The sequence below is a fragment of the Salvia miltiorrhiza genome, chromosome 5 (genome assembly GCF_028751815.1).
Source record: "Salvia miltiorrhiza cultivar Shanhuang (shh) chromosome 5, IMPLAD_Smil_shh, whole genome shotgun sequence".
Lineage (NCBI taxonomy): Eukaryota > Viridiplantae > Streptophyta > Magnoliopsida > Lamiales > Lamiaceae > Salvia > Salvia miltiorrhiza.
This window is the reverse complement of record NC_080391.1, coordinates 31447465-31467778: the sequence shown is the minus strand read 5'-3', so window position 1 is coordinate 31467778 and position 20314 is coordinate 31447465. Positions and strand designations below refer to the sequence as shown.

The 20314-nt window shown below is 38.4% G+C and overlaps 2 protein-coding genes and 1 long non-coding RNA gene across 6 annotated transcripts; all 3 read right to left on the bottom strand.

Moving 5' to 3' along the window:
* Positions 1-1741: 1741 nt before the first annotated feature.
* On the bottom strand, positions 1742-5920 carry LOC131026466 (uncharacterized). 4 transcript variants are annotated; one of them, XM_057956344.1, is made up of 6 exons: positions 4949-5918; positions 4572-4631; positions 4427-4483; positions 4252-4311; positions 4003-4044; positions 1742-2680 (listed from the first exon to the last, which is right to left on the bottom strand). In XM_057956344.1, exons 2-6 carry the CDS (start codon positions 4580-4582, stop codon positions 2602-2604), a joined length of 249 nt encoding a protein of 82 aa, XP_057812327.1. In that variant the 5' UTR covers positions 4583-4631; positions 4949-5918; the 3' UTR covers positions 1742-2601. The 4 variants fall into 4 exon arrangements, 3 of the variants coding, with proteins under 3 accessions (XP_057812327.1, XP_057812325.1, XP_057812324.1); XM_057956342.1 differs by having other exon boundaries at positions 1748-2680; positions 4427-4631; XM_057956341.1 differs by having other exon boundaries at positions 1750-2680; positions 4427-4996; positions 5281-5920.
* A 2327-nt stretch (positions 5921-8247) lies between these two features.
* Positions 8248-9860, bottom strand: LOC131026465 (uncharacterized). The gene is made up of 2 exons (XR_009102310.1): positions 9067-9860; positions 8248-8473 (listed from the first exon to the last, which is right to left on the bottom strand). It is a non-coding gene; the product is annotated as an uncharacterized LOC131026465 (long non-coding RNA).
* A 4829-nt stretch (positions 9861-14689) lies between these two features.
* On the bottom strand, positions 14690-18698 carry LOC131026464 (cytochrome P450 CYP72A219-like). Its single transcript, XM_057956340.1, has 5 exons — positions 18403-18698; positions 16302-16519; positions 15976-16223; positions 15545-15908; positions 14690-15469 (listed from the first exon to the last, which is right to left on the bottom strand). The coding sequence occupies exons 1-5, from the start codon at positions 18656-18658 to the stop codon at positions 15041-15043; spliced, it is 1515 nt and encodes a 504-aa protein (XP_057812323.1). The 5' UTR covers positions 18659-18698; the 3' UTR covers positions 14690-15040.
* Positions 18699-20314: the final 1616 nt, after the last annotated feature.

Below are 20314 nucleotides of genomic sequence, written 5' to 3'. Positions count from 1 at the left end.
TAAAGCCCAACTTAAAAAGTCTTCGACCTAAAACAATTAAAATAGGGGTCCAAATAATAATTAATGTGGACTGAAAAGAATTAATCTTAGCCCAAAAAGGCAATTTAATCGGCCAAAATGATGAATTAAACTGGCCCAACGAAATATAAATGGGACTAGAATAATAGCCCATCATAAAATATGCATTAGCCAAACTCCTTAATTAAATCGAGCCCAAACTTTTCTTAAATAATTCGGCCCACACAAATTAAAAGTGGACAAGCCCAAACTCAATTAAAATAAATCAAGCCCAAAGATTAAAAATAGATCAAGCCCACTCTCTCTCTCTTCTCAAAAACTGTCGGTCATCTCTCTTTTCTCTCTCAAGGCAATCGGCCTCTCTCTCTAATCTCTCAAATCAGACGCACGCTTCAGTTCTCTCTCTCTCTCGATCCGTCTCCAGCCGAGGCGGGCGCCGCCGCCGCTGCCGGCGCGGCCGTGCCTGGCCGAGGGCGGCACACCTTGCCGTCTCACTCTCCTCTTCCTCAGCCGTTCAGCCACCATCGTCTCCAGTCTGTTCGCTCGGCGCTCTCCAAAATCCGTTCGGTTCCACCTTCTCCGGCCGTCCCGCCGTCGTCTGCTATCACCGGCGTCAGCCTTCTATCCCTCAATCTACACGCAGAGTTCAAGATCAAGCCCTAACATCGGAAATTCTCGTCGTGGCCGCACCTCTGTCTGGAATCCGACGACTCAGTCGGCGTCTGGGAGCGGCGCCGTTCATCTCCCTCTCTCTCTTCGTCCCTATCGTGAAGGGGATCGAAAGCCCTAATCTCTCCTGTGCTTCGATCTGCTGTCGCCGCCGCGGAACCGGCGAGTCGCTGCCGGCAGCTTCGCTGACCGCCGCCGGTACCTCCCTCTCCCTTCAAAATCGATCGGCCTCTTCTCATCTCTGGTCGGCGTCATCTTCTTTTCCCGTTCGGCAGTAGGTGGTTCGCTGCCCCTTGGGCAGCCGGCCCTTCCCTCCTTTAAAGCTAAGTAACTCCCTCTCAATCCATTTAATCGATTCTTAATCGGACAAGGCAAGGTGAAATCTTCTTGTTTTGCTTACATCTCAAATTATGCTCGTTTACTCAATTCATTGTGAAACTATGGTGTTCTGTAATAGTCTTTGTTTCACTAGTTCTTGCGTGAAGTCTATAAGTATAAACTGAATGAGCTATTCATCTGCAACATATCATGGATTATTCTCTATTACAGAAACTCATGGTTTAGCTATGTTCATAAGCGTATTATCAGAATCTCATAAGAAAACTGATCATCGGTTGTGTTGGGGCGTGAAATGCATATCATGAAAGAAGGCATATGAGATAGTAAATACCTTGATTGTTTTGTCCTTTTGGCTGCCTGTTGCGCTGTTTGAGTTTAATGAGGAGATAGCTGAAAATTTCAGATGTTTATTGACATATGCAGGGGAATCAAGAATGGACAGGTGGAAAACTTTATCCAAAGCTTACCTGTTCGAAGTTTGGCAGCAGTAAATGAAGTCTCTCATTCCTTTGGTTGTTGAAGAACTAAGGAATGAATGAAAGGGCTGATAATAGCCTTAAAGAATCGAAGATGGTGGAGGTGGTTTGAAGAGGTGGGGAGCAAAGGGTGGTGGGCTGAGGGGAAAAAGCATGGCTTTAGCAAAGTTAAAGAAAAGGAGCTGATATGCGTGTACTATGCATATTTCACTACTAGAAAAACGCTCATAGATAACGGATTTTATCCGTTATCTATGAGCAAAAAAACTGTTGTGTATAGTGGTGTTATCTATGATACGTATCATAGACAACGGTTTAAAAACCGTTATGTATGTGAGAATAGATAACGGTACGAGACGCTCATACATAACGGTATGAAACCGTTATCTATAATGATTATACATAACGGTTTATACCGTTATGTATGAGGATTTTTCCGTTATGTTTTGTATTTTTTTTGTTTTTTTTTCCTATCATAGTTAACAGTTTTTTTCTATACATAACGGTATGAAACCGTTATCTATAATGATTATACATAACGGTTTATACCGTTATGTATGAGGATTTTTCCGTTATGTTTTGTATTTTTTTTGTTTTTTTCCTATCATAGTTAACAGTTTTTTTTCTATACATAACGGTATGAAACCGTTATCTATAATGCTTATACATAACGGTTTATTACCGTTATATATGAGAATTTGTCCGTTATTTTGTATTTTTTTTTTGTTTTTTTCCATCATAGTTAACAGTTTTTTTTACTTCTTATAACGGTTTTTACACCTTTTATAACAATTTTTTTGCACTTTATATAATTGTAGTATATTTTTAAATTTTGCAATTTTTATAAAACGACAAAATGATAAAATCAACAATAACAATATTATATATCATCCAAAATATTCATACATTATCATCCAAATTAACCAAATATCAAGTATACATCATCATTGCATATTCCGATTCAAAATTGAAAATACCAATTACCTTATAACTAAAACAAAAATCTATCATACAATGTTTCTAGCACCAAGTCATCAAGAACTAGTTAATCAACCTGCTATGATTCTCTGGTTGTCTTTTGACCTCAAGCCATCCCAAGCTACCATAAATTCATTACGCATTCTTCTAGTTGCCTCATGCTCAAAAGCATCGCCACGGGCGCCAAGTATGCTGTCAACCTGCACTCGGCACATGGCGAAAGATAGTAATGAAGCCAAAGCAGGAATGTCTAAGTTGCACTAAGCTACTGGACAAATTATTATGCACAAGATAATAATGAAACCAAAGCATGATTATTGCCCTTTGTATATCATCTTATGCTATGGACAAATTATTATCCAACCCATCATCTCAATTTTGCAACCAATAATCCACAAATTTGTTTTAAAGTATTGATATATAGCATCTAAAAGTAGCTAACTGGTGCAGCCAAAGGAAATTCAGAAGTCAAAATTGTTACATCTTCTTTTCATTCCATCTTAGTGCTCACCATCTTCACATACAGAAAACATAGGGTATATTTAAATTAAGAATAATTTTCCTCCAAAAAATTAAGTACCGTACATCTCAACAAACCCAATTCATCTTCCAAAACATAAAAATTTCCAGAATAGATAAAAAAAATCTCGAATTTCAGCAATCAAGAAGGGAACTTTTCTACTGACCCATAGAGCAGCTGCGAGATTTTGATGATCCAACCAACCAAAAATCTTGAGATAAAGATCCGTCGCCAAGATAAGTCATAATCTATAAAAAAAATACAGATAAAAACTCCTTAAACATACAAGTCATAGTAATTAAGTCATCACATTAATTGCGCTAAGATAAACGGCCAGCATACAAGGCCTGGCGAAATCTAGACTCTAAAGCAGCAGCTACAACTTTTACGGTACTAAAAAACACACAGAGTGCTCACTACTAGCCTGCATAGTAATTAGATTATGCCATGAACAATGAGGGGAGGGGCAGTGAATCAAAATTGAAGAAAGTTGATGAGACTATAGTTGACATTTGACAGTAGAGACAAGTTAGAAAAGTTGATCGAATATAAAAGTTAAGCTGAAACTTAAGCAACCACAACATGAGCATAAACCAAACTTTATCTCACAAATAATACAGAAATCATATTCATGGGACAGCCACAATAACACCAAACTAAGACTATAAGACTACCAGACTAAGATAATAATTAATAAACTAGTTTAAATGCAAATCAAATTGAATCATAAAATCAAAACAACAGCCACTAACTTGCCAACAACAATCACTACTCTTATAGGCACAAATTCAATTGCTCAAAACAAGAGATGGGCTAAAACTACCGAAGCAAAATGTGATTCAAACATATCCACTCATTAACCGACTTCAGTTTTCATTCTATACATAATTCACTCAGAGTTTATAATCCTCAACACAGTCCAAAATAAGTCACAATTCTTAAATTGAGATGACAGTCTAATAATCCAAAATAAGTCACAATTCTTAAATTCTTAAGTCTCACCTTTCCGACTCTGTTATATATCCACAGTCTTCATACCCCCGCCTGAAAATTAATAGATAAATATAGGGTATGAGAATACATAAATATTCAGAGGATAATCAAGCAGCCATCTTGTGTTAGTGTGTCAAAGTTGTAGCAACCCACAATGAACCCACACACATTGCAGCAACACATCCCTCATTTTAATTACATGTTACATGTGAAATTCTCATTTATAGACTAACTTACAAGAAAAACAAAGGGACTAACCTCGTAAACTTGATAGTAATGGGTTTCTCGTCAAAAGAAGAAGTGGCAATAACATTAACCCTAGTCATTGGACACGGTTGTAATTGCCCAGCACAAGTCAAAGCAACAAGAAAACATAATCAAACAATTGAGCTCCATTAACAGGTGACCTCCACAAAATTTTCACAAGATATACCTGAGAATTCTCCTGTAGATAATTCCAATCGTATCAAGACTTCCAATCGTATCAAGACTGAACAAGTAAATGAACAGGCGGTAATCTAATATAAATTTGCAGAATTTACATAGCTCAATCATACAAAAGATATATATAGTATTACTTGAGCTCCATTAACACGTGACCTCCACAAAATTTTCACAAGATATACCTGAGAATTCTCCTGCAGATAACAAAGCTTAAGAGTTCATATCTAACAATAACTAGCAATATACATAACTGTCTGAGGCAGTATTTCAGAGTGATGTAAATAAGAAGATATAAAATCTAATAAATGCTTGCAGAACTAACCATACCTATAAAAACAAACAAATGCTGCAATAAAAAGAAATTAATAATGTCAAATCACAATAACTTTAGTTTCTTCTCTCCCATAATATAGTATATAATAAATAAGATCAATTATCCAATTATTACACAATGCCCCCATCATTGTCTAATTCAGTGCATACAAAAAAATATAAATGGTGAGCTGCTCACTCGGAATTGTAGATACTACTCCACGGTCTCCACCCATCTGAAATCCATCTGCCAAAACAAACAAATAAATTAAATAGTCAAAGATCAAACTGATCGCCGAAAAGGGGAAATAAGGGGGATCCAAAATTTTTCTCATTGATTATAAAGTGTATTGGAGCTGCCAAGTAATTAAACGAAATACTCAAGAACTATTACAATATACACCACAAATCCCAACTATGAAAATCCATGAATAAATCCAAAATTTGCAAATTTATAACATATAAAAATTAGAAGAACAATATTAGAGAAGAGAAATGACATAGCGGGATTAAAAGCCAAGCAATAGAAACCATGGCCACAAATCTGGGATTTGGCGTCAATATTCCGGGAGCAGGGCGGTGCAAGTCAGAGCGAGGCCGACCGAGGTGGAGCGAGGCAGAGCTTGCTGGCAGGGTGGAGGCGCGAACAGAGGCGCACATACGGAGGCTCACAAAGGAGGCGTGGACGGAGGCAGACCGGAAGCGCGGCGGACCTGGGGAAAGCAGACGGAGGCGCAGAAGACCAGGGCACGACAGACTGGTGTGGCGGACAAGAGAGAAAGAGAGTGTTAGGGTTTGGTTGGGTGGGGAATTATACGCTGATTTTAGGGCAGACGGAGGCTGACCGAGGGCGCGATGGACTGGGGGAGCTGGATGAAGGCGCGGTAGATCGGGTGGCGCGGCGGACTCGGGGAAGGCGCGACAAATTGGGATTTGGGGGAGGCGAACGGCGAACGAGAGAGAGAAGTGTTGGAGCTGATAAGATTTTCAAATTTTAGGAACGAAAATCTTTTTCTTTTTTCTTTTGTTTCATTTTTATTATTCAATTTTGGGTATTTAGGTTTCTAATAATATTTTCAGATTTTATTTAAAGTCTATATCTAGGAACAAAATTTTGGAACCAAATGTTATGATTTTTTTTTTTTTTCAAAGTCTATATCTAGGAATAAATTCAGATTTTAAGATAAACAATTTATTTGTTATTTTTTAATATAATATAATATAATATTATTTGTAAAAAAATTTAAAAAAATTATACATAACAGTTTTTAGAGACGCTCATACATAACGGTTCAAAAACCGTTGTAAATGACTCTTATACATAACGGTTCTTTAGCGTTATAAATAAGTGTTATAAAAGATGGTCATAGATAACGGTGGCGTAACGGTTTTGTAATACCGTTATGTATGCAACTAATAGATAACGAAAAAACATAACGCATTTGTTCAAACCGTTATCTATGCATTTAGACAACACTACATAGATAACGGATTTTCGAAAAACCGTTATCTATTCCTAAAAGTGCGCTCATACATAACGGTTTTTGAAAAAAACCGTTATCTATGTACTGTTATGTATGTAAACTTTTGTAGTAGTGTTTTCTTTTGATTTTGTGTCAATACTTTAGTGAGTGGTATTAAGTGGCCACGTAGAGTCCACAACCTTTATGGTATACTAGACGATTTCCCCAAGCTGGGAACTAGACTGTAATCTGTGAACTGTAAATAAATACTGGCTTCGATTTTAAATCATCGCATTTCTGTATCTGCTTGATATCTTTTTCCTTGCCTGCTAACTTAATAAACTGTAATATAACTTAAATTAAATCCGTAGATTTAATCTGCGTTGCAGTCGGAATAATTCATCGACTTCAATGCACTAATAAATATAACTTCTTCTGTTTCTCGATTAATAAATAACATGACTTTGCTAAGTCAGTTACAACTTGGAAATAATAATTATTGAATGGCTCAATAATCCTCGTCGCGTTTTTCTCATACGTTATAAAAGTATAAAGCTAAAATAATAACTCCGTTTCTGATAAAAAAAAATCAGGACCATAAACTGGATTCATTTATAAAAATTGCATTTACTAGTTTTAATCATAATTAAAAGAGCGGGCTATTACATACTACCCCTCTTAACAAAAATTTCGTCCCGAAATTTGCATATCTCTGCCATCTTCTCCTCTGTGTCCACTTGTTGTGGAGCAAACCTCGACAGGTTGCAGAATTCCTTGTCGTATTCAACCACCGATTTCTTTCCTTGCTTCAACTCGTAAAACTCAGTTTCTTTCTTCTTCCTATAGCTTTTCGGAATATATTTATCATATAATCCTATCTTAAAATCTTCCCAAGTATAACTTGCCCATTGTTCCGGTGTCAGAATTTTTCGTCGTGCTTCCCACCAGAAGTCAGCCGATCCTGTTAGCTGGAATGAGACGCAAGATAGGCGCTCCTCATCAGTACAACGTAGGAAGTTGAAAATGCGTTCCATTGCACGCACCCAAATTTCAGCTTCAGCCGGTTCACTCGTTCCGTCAAACATAGGTGGGTTTTGCCTTAAAAAGAGTTCTTTGACTCTCCTAGTTGGGGGCGGAGGGGGTAGGTTATGTCCTTGATCATCTTGTGGTTCTTCTGGTACATCGTTATGGTTTCTGCGATTGTTATTGTTTCTCACAGGGCATCCTCTCTTAGGCGGCATTCTAATAGCAGGGATGTGTCAATTAGTACACTCTAGCATAATCTAATACAAACCTCAAAAGAATTCTTGTACAGGTTAACTTATTCTAACTTGTAAACAAGTCATAACTCTAATGACAACATTGATGTAGTAAGCTTTAAGGGTCCTTAGCATCTCAAATCCATGAGTCATATCAATTCTTAAGCATATAATATCTCATCATCTAAATTGGATACTTAAGCATAAGTCATGGAGATTTATAGCGGCTATAAAATCATGAGCTTAAGAATTATTCTATACGTATCACTTATCTTGCTGCCTTCACTATAGCCACCAAAAGATACACTCTAATTTCTTCTATGTTTTCTTCTATGTTCTGTAGTAGTGGTGATCTCATATCTTATTAGCTCTATGTTCATAGAGATTCATTCCATAGGCATACTTAATCGCGCTTGCGTAAATCATTTCATTCAATAACAACATAACATAGCTATTAACAGTTACTCACTTTGCTATTACGATAATTCTCACTTTTTGTAAACATTAACTCAAAACTTGGAAGAGCTTACCATTCTGCTTCGTTGAGTGTGACGCGATGAAGTGCTGAGCTTTGTCGATTGAACTCTAGACACTTTAGTGATCCATTCTAAGTTTGGCTTAAATAAACTCTTAGGCTCAGAGCAAACGAACTGCTCTGATACCACTCTGTCACGACCGGCCTTAATTAAGGATAATTAAGTCGGGAAATCATGACTGGGGAAGGGAAATTAAGAAGCGGGTTTAGAAAGGGGCGCATAAAAGAATACTCAAAGAGCTTGAATACGTGTGAAATATTCCTTAAAAAGGAAAAAGGCATCGTTAGGGGCTTGGCTAAAACATTATCAGAGTTTGCAACGGAAGGCGTAACTGAAATAATCAGTATTTATAGCGGAAAGCATAACTGAGATACATGTATGAAGACATGTATCCTTTCTGAGCCTACTTTAAGTTCGACAAAAGCTCTACTCAGCAACAACACTTCATCGCCCATCACAGCTCAACCTGCACAAACATAAACATCGAAGGGCTAAGTACAAGAGTACTTAGTGGGCAGTTGCCAAGCATATAACATAACATCATTAACTAAACACAACATCGCATAAGAGGCATAAGTTTCTTTCAAATCCTTTGCTCATTTTTCATTTCCAAATTCATAAATAACATGAGCGCATTCTTCATCATCAACAATCATAAACAAGCATCGTGTCGTGGAGAAGGCCTTCCCCAACGAACACGGGCATCGCACCGTGAAGGGGAGCCTCCCTCAGCGGTCACGGCATCGTACTATTGAGGGAGGCCTCCCCCAATAGACGCTGTAACACTGGCATACTGGCATCGCGCCGCGAGAGAGGCCTCTCTCAGCGAACACGGGCATCGTGCCGTGAGGAAGGCCCTCCTCAGCGGACACGGCATCGTACTGTTGAGGAAGGCCTCCCCCAACAGACACAAGCATCAAACATAAGCATAAACTTATCAGTGTAAAGCATTCAAGCGTAAATAAGCGTAATAAAGCATACCACACTTGAAGATCCAAATTTGCATTTTAAAGCATAACACTTGCATAGCATTTTATTTACGCGTAAGAAATTGCCCACCTGATAGCAAAGTTTTGCTAAGGTACTCTAACTCCTTGTGTAGTTCTTACTCTCGCGCTTGACCTTAATCACGAGAATATAAAATAAGACATTGCCTCGAGGAAAATTCTTAATTAATGAGAAAGCGTAATTTAACTATGCATGAATCTGGTATGCATGAACTAATACTCTGAGCGATAATCGGGAATTCTACTATTAATCCTCGTTAATAGATTTAGCTAATTCTCGTCTAGCGCGGTCGAATAAAACTGTGATTCTTCCTTCCTCATCGGAATATTCTAGTCGTGAAATAAACCTCGCATTTGTACTTGATTGAAAAAGGACTAACTCGGCTTTAAACGAGGTGTGACCTTGTAGAAATTATCGGGCTTTTCGATAGAAGCATCATTACTAGCGTAACCTCAAATAATTAATAGGCTCAAAAGAGAGTAGCCAATTAATTAAATAAACCAGTGGCTTAAATGAAATAAACAATAATGGCTTGCTTTAAAGTCGGAAGTCCAAAAACATTAATTAATAAACTGGGCGGCTCATTACTGATAAATAATTGGGCTCCATCAAAAATTGATACTGCTAGGCTTAGCTCAAAGGAGTAACTTCAGCTCAAGCTTTAAAAGAATTAAAGCCCAACTTAAAAAGTCTTCGACCCAAAACAATTAAAATAGGGGTCCAAATAATAATTAATGTGGACTGAAAAGAATTAATCTTAGCCCAAAAAGGCAATTTAATCGGCCAAAATGATGAATTAAACTGGCCCAACGAAATATAAATGGGACTAGAATAATAGCCCATCATAAAATATGCATTAGCCAAACTCCTTAATTAAATCGAGCCCAAACTTTTCTTAAATAATTCGGCCCACACAAATTAAAAGTGGACAAGCCCAAACTCAATTAAAATAAATCAAGCCCAAAGATTAAAAATAGATCAAGCCCACTCTCTCTCTCTCTTCTCAAAAACTGTCGGTCATCTCTCTTTTCTCTCTCAAGGCAATCGGCCTCTCTCTCTAATCTCTCAAATCAGACGCACGCTTCAGTTCTCTCTCTCTCTCGATCCGTCTCCAGCCGAGGCGGGCGCCGCCGCCGCTGCCGGCGCGGCCGTGCCTGGCCGAGGGCGGCACACCTTGCCGTCTCACTCTCCTCTTCCTCAGCCGTTCAGCCACCATCGTCTCCGGTCTGTTCGCTCGGCGCTCTCCAAAATCCGTTCGGTTCCACCTTCTCCGGCCGTCCCGCCGTCGTCTGCTATCACCGGCGTCAGCCTTCTATCCCTCAATCTACACGCAGAGTTCAAGATCAAGCCCTAACATCGGAAATTCTCGTCGTGGCCGCACCTCTGTCTGGAATCCAACGACTCAGTCGGCGTCTGGGAGCGGCGCCGTTCATCTCCCTCTCTCTCTTCGTCCCTATCGTGAAGGGGATCGAAAGCCCTAATCTCTCCTGTGCTTCGATCTGCTGTCGCCGCCGCGGAACCGGCGAGTCGCTGCCGGCAGCTTCGCTGACCGCCGCCGGTACCTCCCTCTCCCTTCAAAATCGATCGGCCTCTTCTCATCTCTGGTCGGCGTCATCTTCTTTTCCCGTTCGGCAGTAGGTGGTTCGCTGCCCCTTGGGCAGCCGGCCCTTCCCTCCTTTAAAGCTAAGTAACTCCCTCTCAATCCATTTAATCGATTCTTAATCGGACAAGGCAAGGTGAAATCTTCTTGTTTTGCTTACATCTCAAATTATGCTTGTTTACTCAATTCATTGTGAAACTATGGTGTTCTGTAATAGTCTTTGTTTCACTAGTTCTTGCGTGAAGTCTATAAGTATAAACTGAATGAGCTATTCATCTGCAACATATCATGGATTATTCTCTATTACAGAAACTCATGGTTTAGCTATGTTCATAAGCGTATTATCAGAATCTCATAAGAAAACTGATCATCGGTTGTGTTGGGGCGTGAAATGCATATCATGAAAGAAGGCATATGAGATAGTAAATACCTTGATTGTTTTGTCCTTTTGGCTGCCTGTTGCGCTGTTTGAGTTTAATGAGGAGATAGCTGAAAATTTCAGATGTTTATTGACATATGCAGGGGAATCAAGAATGGACTGGTGGAAAACTTTATCCAAAGCTTACCTGTTCGAAGTTTGGCAGCAGTAAATGAAGTCTCTCATTCCTTTGGTTGTTGAAGAACTAAGGAATGAATGAAAGGGCTGATAATAGCCTTAAAGAATCGAAGATGGTGGAGGTGGTTTGAAGAGGTGGGGAGCAAAGGGTGGTGGGCTGAGGGGAAAAAGCATGGCTTTAGCAAAGTTAAAGAAAAGGAGCTGATATGCGTGTACTATGCATATTTTCTTTTGATTTTGTGTCAATACTTTAGTGAGTGGTATTAAGTGGCCACGTAGAGTCCACAACCTTTATGGTATACTAGACGATTTCCCCAAGCTGGGAACTAGACTGTAATCTGTGAACTGTAAATAAATACTGGCTTCGATTTTAAATCATCGCATTTCTGTATCTGCTTGATATCTTTTTCCTTGCCTGCTAACTTAATAAACTGTAATATAACTTAAATTAAATCCATAGATTTAATATGCGTTGCAGTCGGAATAATTCATCGACTTCAATGCACTAATAAATATAACTTCTTCTGTTTCTCGATTAATAAATAACATGACTTTGCTAAGTCAGTTACAACTTGGAAATAATAATTATTGAATGGCTCAATAATCCTCGTCGCGTTTTTCTCATACGTTATAAAAGTATAAAGCTAAAATAATAACTCCGTTTCTGAAAAAAAAAAATCAGGACCATAAACTGGATTCATTTATAAAAATTGCATTTACTAGTTTTAATCATAATTAAAAGAGCGGGCTATTACAAAAAACCACTGGAGTTGATTCATGCTGACGTGTGTGGGCCGATAAATTCAAGCTCCCTCGGTAAAAATAATTATTTTCTGCTATTCATTGATGATTTTTCTAGAAAAACGTGGGTATATTTCTTGAAGAAGAAGTCAGAAGTATTTGATGCATTCAAGAAATTCAAAGTTGCCGTCGAGAAGGAGAGCGGACGACAAATCAAGGCCCTGAGGTCCGATCGAGGTGGAGAATTCACATCAAGGGAGTTTCTAGAATTTTGCGAAGGAAATGGAATTCGACGGCCCCTGACTATTCCGAGATCCCCCCAACAGAACGGAGTGGCGGAAAGAAAAAACAGAACAATCATGGAGATGGCGAGGAGCATGCTAAAGACGAAGAATCTGCCTAAAGAGTTTTGGGCCGAAGCAGTGGCGTGCGCGGTGTACCTATCCAACCGATCGCCGACAAGGAGCGTGTGGGGAATGACTCCACAAGAAGCCTGGAGCGGGAGAAAGCCAGGAATTTCCCACCTAAAGGTATTTGGAAGTAAAGCCTACGTGCATGTACCAGATGAGAGAAGGAAGAAGCTCGATGATAAAAGTGAAGCATTCATCTTTATCGGGTACGACTCTAACTCTAAAGGCTATAAGTTATATAATCCAAATACCAAGAAAACAGTGATAAGTCGAGATGTGGAGTTCGACGAAGAAGGAGTGTGGGATTTTAATTCTAGTGGTGACTTCACCTTCATCCCACAATTCGATGATGAAAGGACAGTCGAGCAAGTTGGAGAAGTCCAACAAGAGGTAGTGACTCCGCCAGCTTCACCTATACAAGTTACTGAAGACTCGCCACCATCTTTCTTAAATGAAAGAGCCACACCACGAGCAAGGAATTTGGATGAGATATATGAAGACACTGAAAGGTTAGAAGATCTCACCTTGTTTTGCCTATCTGCTGATTATGAACCTCAAGCAGCAAATAGTGAAAATTGGCGAGTTGCAATGGACGAAGAGATCAAAGCTATAAACAAGAATGATACGTGTGAGCTCGTGACACTACCGGAAAGGCACAAGGCCATTGGAGTCAAGTGGGTGCATAAGGTTAAGAAGAATTCCAAAGGTGAAGTTGAAAGATATAAAGCAAGGCACGTCGTGAAAGGATTTCGCCAAATTCAGAAGTTTGCTTGGAACGAAAAATCAAGTTTAAGGGGGAGTGTTGGAATATAAAAATAAACTTGATTTTTTGAGTGAAGATATTTTAAAAGAAAAATATAGAGAATTCTAGAAAAAGTAAGTGAAGATATTTGTATTAGAAATATCTAGAATCAAGATATTTTAAGTAGAAAAATCTAGATAGAAAAAAATCAAGAGAATTCTAGAATTCTCACTTGACTACTATATATATGTGGAGGTTGTATCAATTGTTTAGAATGAAGTGAATTGAAGAAAAATTGTGTTAGTTAACAATAATCCTCCCACTCAAATTCCTAAGCACACACACGTCCACAACCAATTTCTCCAAATTTCCTCCTACCAATTAAATAAATTCTCCATTATATATTCTTATATTCCAACAACCCTCACCCCCCAACCTGTCTTCCCCCTCCCCCCATCCCTACCACCACCAGAACCAGAGGAATCCCCTCGCCCCGCAAATCTGTCTTCTCTCCACTCTCCCTCTCCCCACCAATCCCTACCACCACCAGAGAACCCTCCGCCCGCTGGCCTTCCTTCCCCCACGACCATCGCCGGTCTTCCTTCCCCGATTTCAGAAACCTTCAAATGCCACCAAATATATAACAGTAAAATAAAAAATCGAAAACATATCTCTGCTAACGAAGACAATCATCACCTGGCCGCGAATTTAAGCGTCGGTCGGTGTTGGCTACGGTTGTCACTGCCGGAAATTGAAGCTAGGGCGTGGTCGCCAGAGTAGGGGCTAGAATTTGGGGATCTAGGGTTTCGACTAGCGGTGGTCCTTTTGCTATCCAATCGGAGCGAGTGAGAGGGAAGAACGAGCGAGGCAGTTGTGGCGAGGCGTCTGTGTGTGTGTTCCAGTGAGAGAGAGAGAGGGGTGTTAGAACGGTGACTGGCGTGTCGCCGGAGAAGAGAGAAGTTGCGGAGGCGAGTATCGACCAACCAAAAATTTGGGTGGCAGCGAGTTAGGAGAAAGAGGAGGAAGATGTGTGTGAGTGTTTGAGAAAGAGAAGGGTCTGCATTTGTGAGTTGTGCGTGTGTGGGTGTGTCCAAGGAACAAATGAGGGTTATTTGGGATGATTAAAGAAATATTAATAAGGGATGCAATTAGTTTTGTTAATTAATGTTTTGAATTACTTAATTTTTGCCAAAAAAGGAAATGACTCAAGCTCGGGGGGACAGCCCGAAAAGGAATACGACTCAAGCTCGATGGGACAGAGAGAGTAATATTTTTTATTTTTATAAAAAAATTATAAAATAAAAAAATTATGTGTGATACACGATGGGATACACTAAGAGGGTGTTTGGCTAAGCTTATTTTAAAGAGCTGATCATAAGCTCTTGGAGCTTATAAGATATTTGAAGAGATTATAAGTTGTAGTTTCTTAAGAGCTTATATGTTGTCAAAGTGTTTAGATAATTGAGCTTATAAGCTAGAGATAGAAATTTTAGTTAGAGAGAGAAAATCGAAAAGAGATTAAATTAGAATTATATATAATGAAACTAAAAAAATCATATTTAAATTATTTTGGTAAAATGAGATTTATTAATAAGATAATGAGAAAATAAGTTAGGGTAGAGGAACTTATTTTTTTGGAGAGTATAAGCTGCTAGAACTTATTTTTACAGCTTATAAAATCTGAAGGAATTTACTTTGCCAAACATTTAGGGAACTCATAAGGTCCTAAACAACTTAGACGTTGTTTTAAAGAGTTTATAAGCTCAACTAAACCCCTTCTAAATTGTGGTATAGGTGATCTCTCATCCGATGTGTCACTGCTTTAACCGCCTGAAGGGCCAACCGATAAAGGCCGCTCCAAATAAGCAAAAAAGTCTTTCCACTTAACACAAAGAAAACCAATTTGAATTGAGGTAAGTTAGGTAATACATGAAGAAGGCGATCTAAAGGAAAGAATAAAGTGATGGATGGATCGATCATGGTTTATGGATTAAGGTGAGATGAATCCCGTGCTGGGGTTGCAGAGAGACGACGAAGGAAGGAGCGTGAGCGTAAGACGGGGAAAGCTTGAAAGTGAAGCGTGGAAGGATCATAGCCAGAGCCATCTTGGCCTCCATTAGGGCAAAATTGTTGCCGATGCAGAGCCTTGGCCCCCAGCTGAAGGGGAAGAAGGAGAGGCGGTTCTTGGTTGCTTTGGCGATTCCTTCACTAAACCTCTGCGGCTTGAACTGTTGGGCGTCTTGGCCCCACAGCTCTTTGTCGTGGTGGATCAGAATTATGGGCAGCAACACGTGCACTCCGCCGGGGAGACTCATCTCTCCCACTTCCGTTTCCTTTTCCACAATCCGGTTGAATATTATTGCCGGCGGGTATAGCCTTAGCACCTCGTACAGAATCATCGTCACCTGCATTTACGCATTCAAAATTTAATCATCGTATATTAATCATCACAGTATTATGATGAATGATTGAGAACGTACAACTTTGAGACGATTCAGTCCATGAAAATGGGGGCGTGCATCTCCGAAAACCCTAAAAATTTCATCTCGAGCTTGCTGCTGCCATGTGGGATGGAGGCTCAACATGAGCATCGTCCACGACAAGAGATTGGAAGTGCTCTCTTGTCCAGATAAGTAGAACGTCTTGCATTCCTCTACTACTTCCTCAATGCTCATTCCTCCTTCCTCTCTCTCGTTGCATTTCAACAAAATGCCTAACAAGTCATCATCGGCACTCTCTCCCCTTTTCATGGATTCTTCTCTTTTCTTGATCATGCCCCTCAACTGCCTGCACACTTGATTGTTTATCTCTTTCATTCTCCTGTTTCTCTTTGTTGGGATATACCTGCACTTTTATTATAGCTTGGTAAATATTAATTAAGATGATGAATATATATATAAAATACGCGTACCTCCATCCGGGGATGTAAACGGATTGCAGAACTTGGCGCGTGAGCTCCGACTGCTCTTTCTGGAGCTCAAAAATCCTCCTTCCCTCCTCATGTCTACTCCCAAAAGCAGTTCTTGCTATAATTTCACTTGTTAAGTCCTCCAAATATGGCTGCACGTCTATCTCTATTCCCTTCTTCTCCTCCACCACCAACTTTTCCCACTTTTTTATCATTTCACAACAACTCGTGTGCATCGCAGGCACCATGTGCTGAAATCATATACATATGTATTAATTAATTCTATCAAAATTAAATCAATTAAAGTATATATATATATATATATTTACCTTGAGCTTCTCGACGTAGAAAGCTGGCGTAATTATTCTTCTATGCTTAGCCCACTTTTGATCCTCGTAACCGGATAATCCGCAGACCAGAAATTTGGCGAGTGGGTTGTGTGTTGGCTTCTTGAAAATGTGGTTATTAATCAATATTTGCTTTATAAGCTCAGGCTCCATTATCAAAACTCTTGCAACTGGACCAATCCATATGAAGGATGCTTTTCCTATACAAATTTATTTATTCATTTATTATGACCAAATACTAAATCATCTCAAAAATTTCACTTAAAGTAACTACATTAATAAATATATTATAGTTAACCCTTCAAAAAAACATATTAGAGTTAAAATAATATTATAGCTAAAAAATAAAAATTACTATAATTTATAATATTTTTTTAATACTATATATAAATAGTAGTAGGATACAGTGAGACACACACAAAATTGTGGGACACTCATCCTTAATCCTATGAGTTGATATGCCTATTATTATTATTATTAAGGTATGATTCGCGGAATTAGTTAGATGATTGAGAACCCTATTCTAGTAAAAGAAAATACAATTGAATGTTTATTTTCACATGCTTAATTACATTTCATTTAATTAACGATAAATTAATTAATAATCCGAAAACATTGTTATTATAAAAATTACTCCTGAAATGCAAGGCGAACTTTATAGTCATGACCTCAACGCAATTAATCGAAACTTCGTCTACGTACGGTTTTATGCACCGAATTAACTGTTAAAACACGACCGTAATTTTTAGTGTTTTTCACAAACAAAACTATATGTTACAAAATTTGAAAATAAGGACTATATATTATGAAATTTAAAAATAAGGACTATAACTTTTATTTTTTTACATTTACACTCCTATTTAACACATCGAAATGAGGACTATAGCTTCCATCATGACTCGAAATAGGAGTGTAAATATAAAAAATAGAAGCTATAGTCGCTATTTTCAAATTTCTTAATATATAGCCCTTATTTTTAAATTTCGTAATATATAGTTCTCTTTCTGAAAATACTGAAAGTTATTGTCCTATTTTAACAATTAAATTTCGTAACATATACTCCCTCCGTCTCACGAATCTTGACACGTTTTCTTTTTTGGGTCGTCCCACGAATTTTGACACATTTCCAAATATGGTAATAATTATTACATTATCTCCCCTACTTTATCACTTTTATTACCTTCTCTCTCCTACTTTATTACTTTTATACTTTATTAACTACACACGTAAAACACTAATCTATAACTCCTTAATTCTCGTGCCGAAACTAAATGTGTCAAGATTCGTGGGATGGAGGGAATAGTTCTCTTTCTGAAAACACTGAAAGTTATTGTCCTATTTTAACAATTAGCTCAATATGCACCGGTGGTAATTAAATCGGGTCATACTCTAATCTTGCAATTTCCTTGGTTTTATTTATGTTCGTTGGGATGGATTAATATATTGCTACGTAGTGGGTGTATAAGGCCTGTTGTGGTACTAATTTTATATCTAAAAATTAATTAATTAAAAATTACATCTAGTTATTAGGATTATTCAATTAATTGTCATTTTGGGTCGTGTTGTAACTTTGATTAAATATAAGAGTTGTGAAGAGTTTAGATAGTACTTCATTTTCTTTTTCAATACGAAGATCGTATTAAAGAGCATTAACATATATGCACCACCAATCTCTATAAGGATATAATACAAAAGGTTAAAATATTATATAAAATTATACTCGCAAAAATACTTCTTCTAGGAACAGTCACACCAAAAAAATAAATGCACAGCCTCAGTAATAAGTATTAATTTAGGTGTGATATTGGTACGATAGATATCAAGCTTTATTCTCCAACTCCTGCAGCACAGATCAAGTAGCAAAAAAGAAAAGATTTCTAAAAGAGTTTACTTAATTAAGCAACTAGTGTAGCAGCTAGCATGATCGCTGTCTCATTAATCAGTGCGATCAATCAAGCTAAATATTCCTGTAGCTTAAACAATATATGAAAGAGAAAAATAATATTAATAACAAATCTACACTAGAGCAATCATGCAGTCAGATAATTGCTAGTAGCAAATAATTAAAAGAAATAGTAATGACCGTATTTGTTGATGACGTGGTGGTGGAGCGGCAAGACTCTGGGCACGATGTCGTCGGAGAGTTTGATGGGGTTGGATTTTGCTCGGCTGATCATGGCGGCCATGTCGTTGGTGTCTCCGTACAGCAGCCTGTAAGGGTTCCCAGCGAGGCCTTGCGCCCTCAGCTGTTTCTCGATCTTCTTAGGCCTAATCCACACCCAATTTACAATCTTCCAACCCATATATATCATTGACAAAAATAACAACATTGCAAACATTTTCTTTCTTTCTTCTTCTGGGGAGGGGCTAGGGTTAACTTCTTCATCAATTTATATAGCAATGGCCCATGATGAGAGGTTAGACAATTAATAGGCTTAATTTGTAGCTACTCTCTGCATTCACCAATCATATGTATTTGCGACTTGTGATAAATGGGAATCTCATCTGCTTATTTATGGACCACTTGAGCTGTAATTTGGATATATTTTGGCTTAATCAAATATTTACATCATATAGAATAAGCTGTGTGTTAAGGTGCTACTATACTCTATAGAAACAAGGAATAGTAGTGTGTGATGTATGTGTGCGAATAGATGGGTATAGATATGTAGGTGTACATAGATACATGTCTAGCTCTGGGGGAGGTAGATGCAACAAGTGAATACCATCATTATTAAATACATTACTACTCATGTTTATGGTGATTAGCAAGCTTTAATAAATCAATTAAGCTCACTCCAATAATGAGGTTCCCATATTAATTGGTTCGGAATATTGTAATTTGAGAAAATTTCACTTTAATTAGTTACCTAAACTATTTACATGTTCACAATTATAGGTTCTTATAATAAAGAATATAATAGAGTAATTAAATAATCGAACTACCAAACTTTTAACAATTTCGTCCTGCATTCAACAACGAAATCCTATTTGGCACGCCGAAAGACGAGCTCGACTTAGAGGGTGTTTGACTAAGCTTATAAGTTTTTTAAAACAGCTTATAATTAAGTTGTTTAAAAGTTTATAAACTTCTTCAAGTATTTTGAAAAATAACCTCATGAACAATTTATAAACTCTAAAAATAAGTTTCAATAGCTTATAAGCTCCCCAAAAAATAAGTTCATCTATCTCAACTTAATATTTCATAATCTTATATGTAACAATTATTTATAAATACTTATTTAACTATATTTTTTTATGGGTTAAGTTGCAAATAGGCCCCTGTAGTATAGACCCCTATAGCGTATTGCTCCCCATACTCACTGTGTGTGCAAATAGGCCCCTAAAGTCCGAAAAATCGACAACTAAACCCATTTGACTAACAGCTGTTAGTCAAACGTTAGTAAAAAAAAAAATTAACCCCAAATTTTTTTCTTCTTCCAATTTCTACCCCTAATTTCTATCCTCTATTTCAATTAAGCCCTCGCCGACATCTCTGCTAGCAACTTCACCGACGCCGTCCGCCACTTCACCGACGCAATCAACCTAGCCCCCACCAACGACGTCCTCTACTCAAACCGATCCGCGGCCTATGCTTCCCTAAACCAATTCCCCACCAACAATGAGACCCTCAAGTTGGGCCTTGCCGACGCCGAGGCTGCTCTCGCCAGGAGTTCCAGGGCGCGGTCAGGCCCTGGTCTGAGCCCCTTTGGAGAAGCTTTTGGGCCGAAAATGTGGGTTAAGCTATCTAGTGATCCTACTACCAGAGAGTTTCTTCAGCAACCAAATTTTGTGAAGATGATGCAGGATATCCGGAAGAATCCGAACAATTTGAACTTGTATTTGAATGATCATAGGGTTATGCAGGCATTGGGGGCTTTGATGAACTTCAAGTTCCAGTCGAGAGGACCGGACGAGGGTGCGGAGGCAGCGTCCACGTCGGCTGATGGGTTGCCTGAGAGGAAATCAAATTCAGAAGCAGCGGAAGCCGAGCC

What these genes read in the sequence shown, in the direction of transcription:
- LOC131026464 (XM_057956340.1), bottom strand. Translation starts at nt 18,658, where the DNA reads ATGTTTGCAATGTTGTTATTTTTGTCAATGATATATATGGGTTGGAAG. An exon ending in TCTACGTCGAGAAGCTCAAG is followed by an intron (nt 16,224 to 16,301) that starts GTAAATATATAT and finishes ATATGATTTCAG; the next exon opens with CACATGGTGCCTGCGATGCA. An exon ending in GACTGAATCGTCTCAAAGTT is followed by an intron (nt 15,470 to 15,544) that starts GTACGTTCTCAA and finishes GCGTAAATGCAG; the next exon opens with GTGACGATGATTCTGTACGA.
- LOC131026466 (XM_057956341.1), bottom strand. Translation starts at nt 4,548, where the DNA reads ATGATTGAGCTATGTAAATTCTGCAAATTTATATTAGATTACCGCCTG. An exon ending in ATCTACAGGAGAATTCTCAG is followed by an intron (nt 4,312 to 4,426) that starts GTATATCTTGTG and finishes TCCAATGACTAG; the next exon opens with GGTTAATGTTATTGCCACTT. An exon ending in TATATAACAGAGTCGGAAAG is followed by an intron (nt 2,681 to 4,002) that starts GTGAGACTTAAG and finishes TGCCGAGTGCAG; the next exon opens with GTTGACAGCATACTTGGCGC.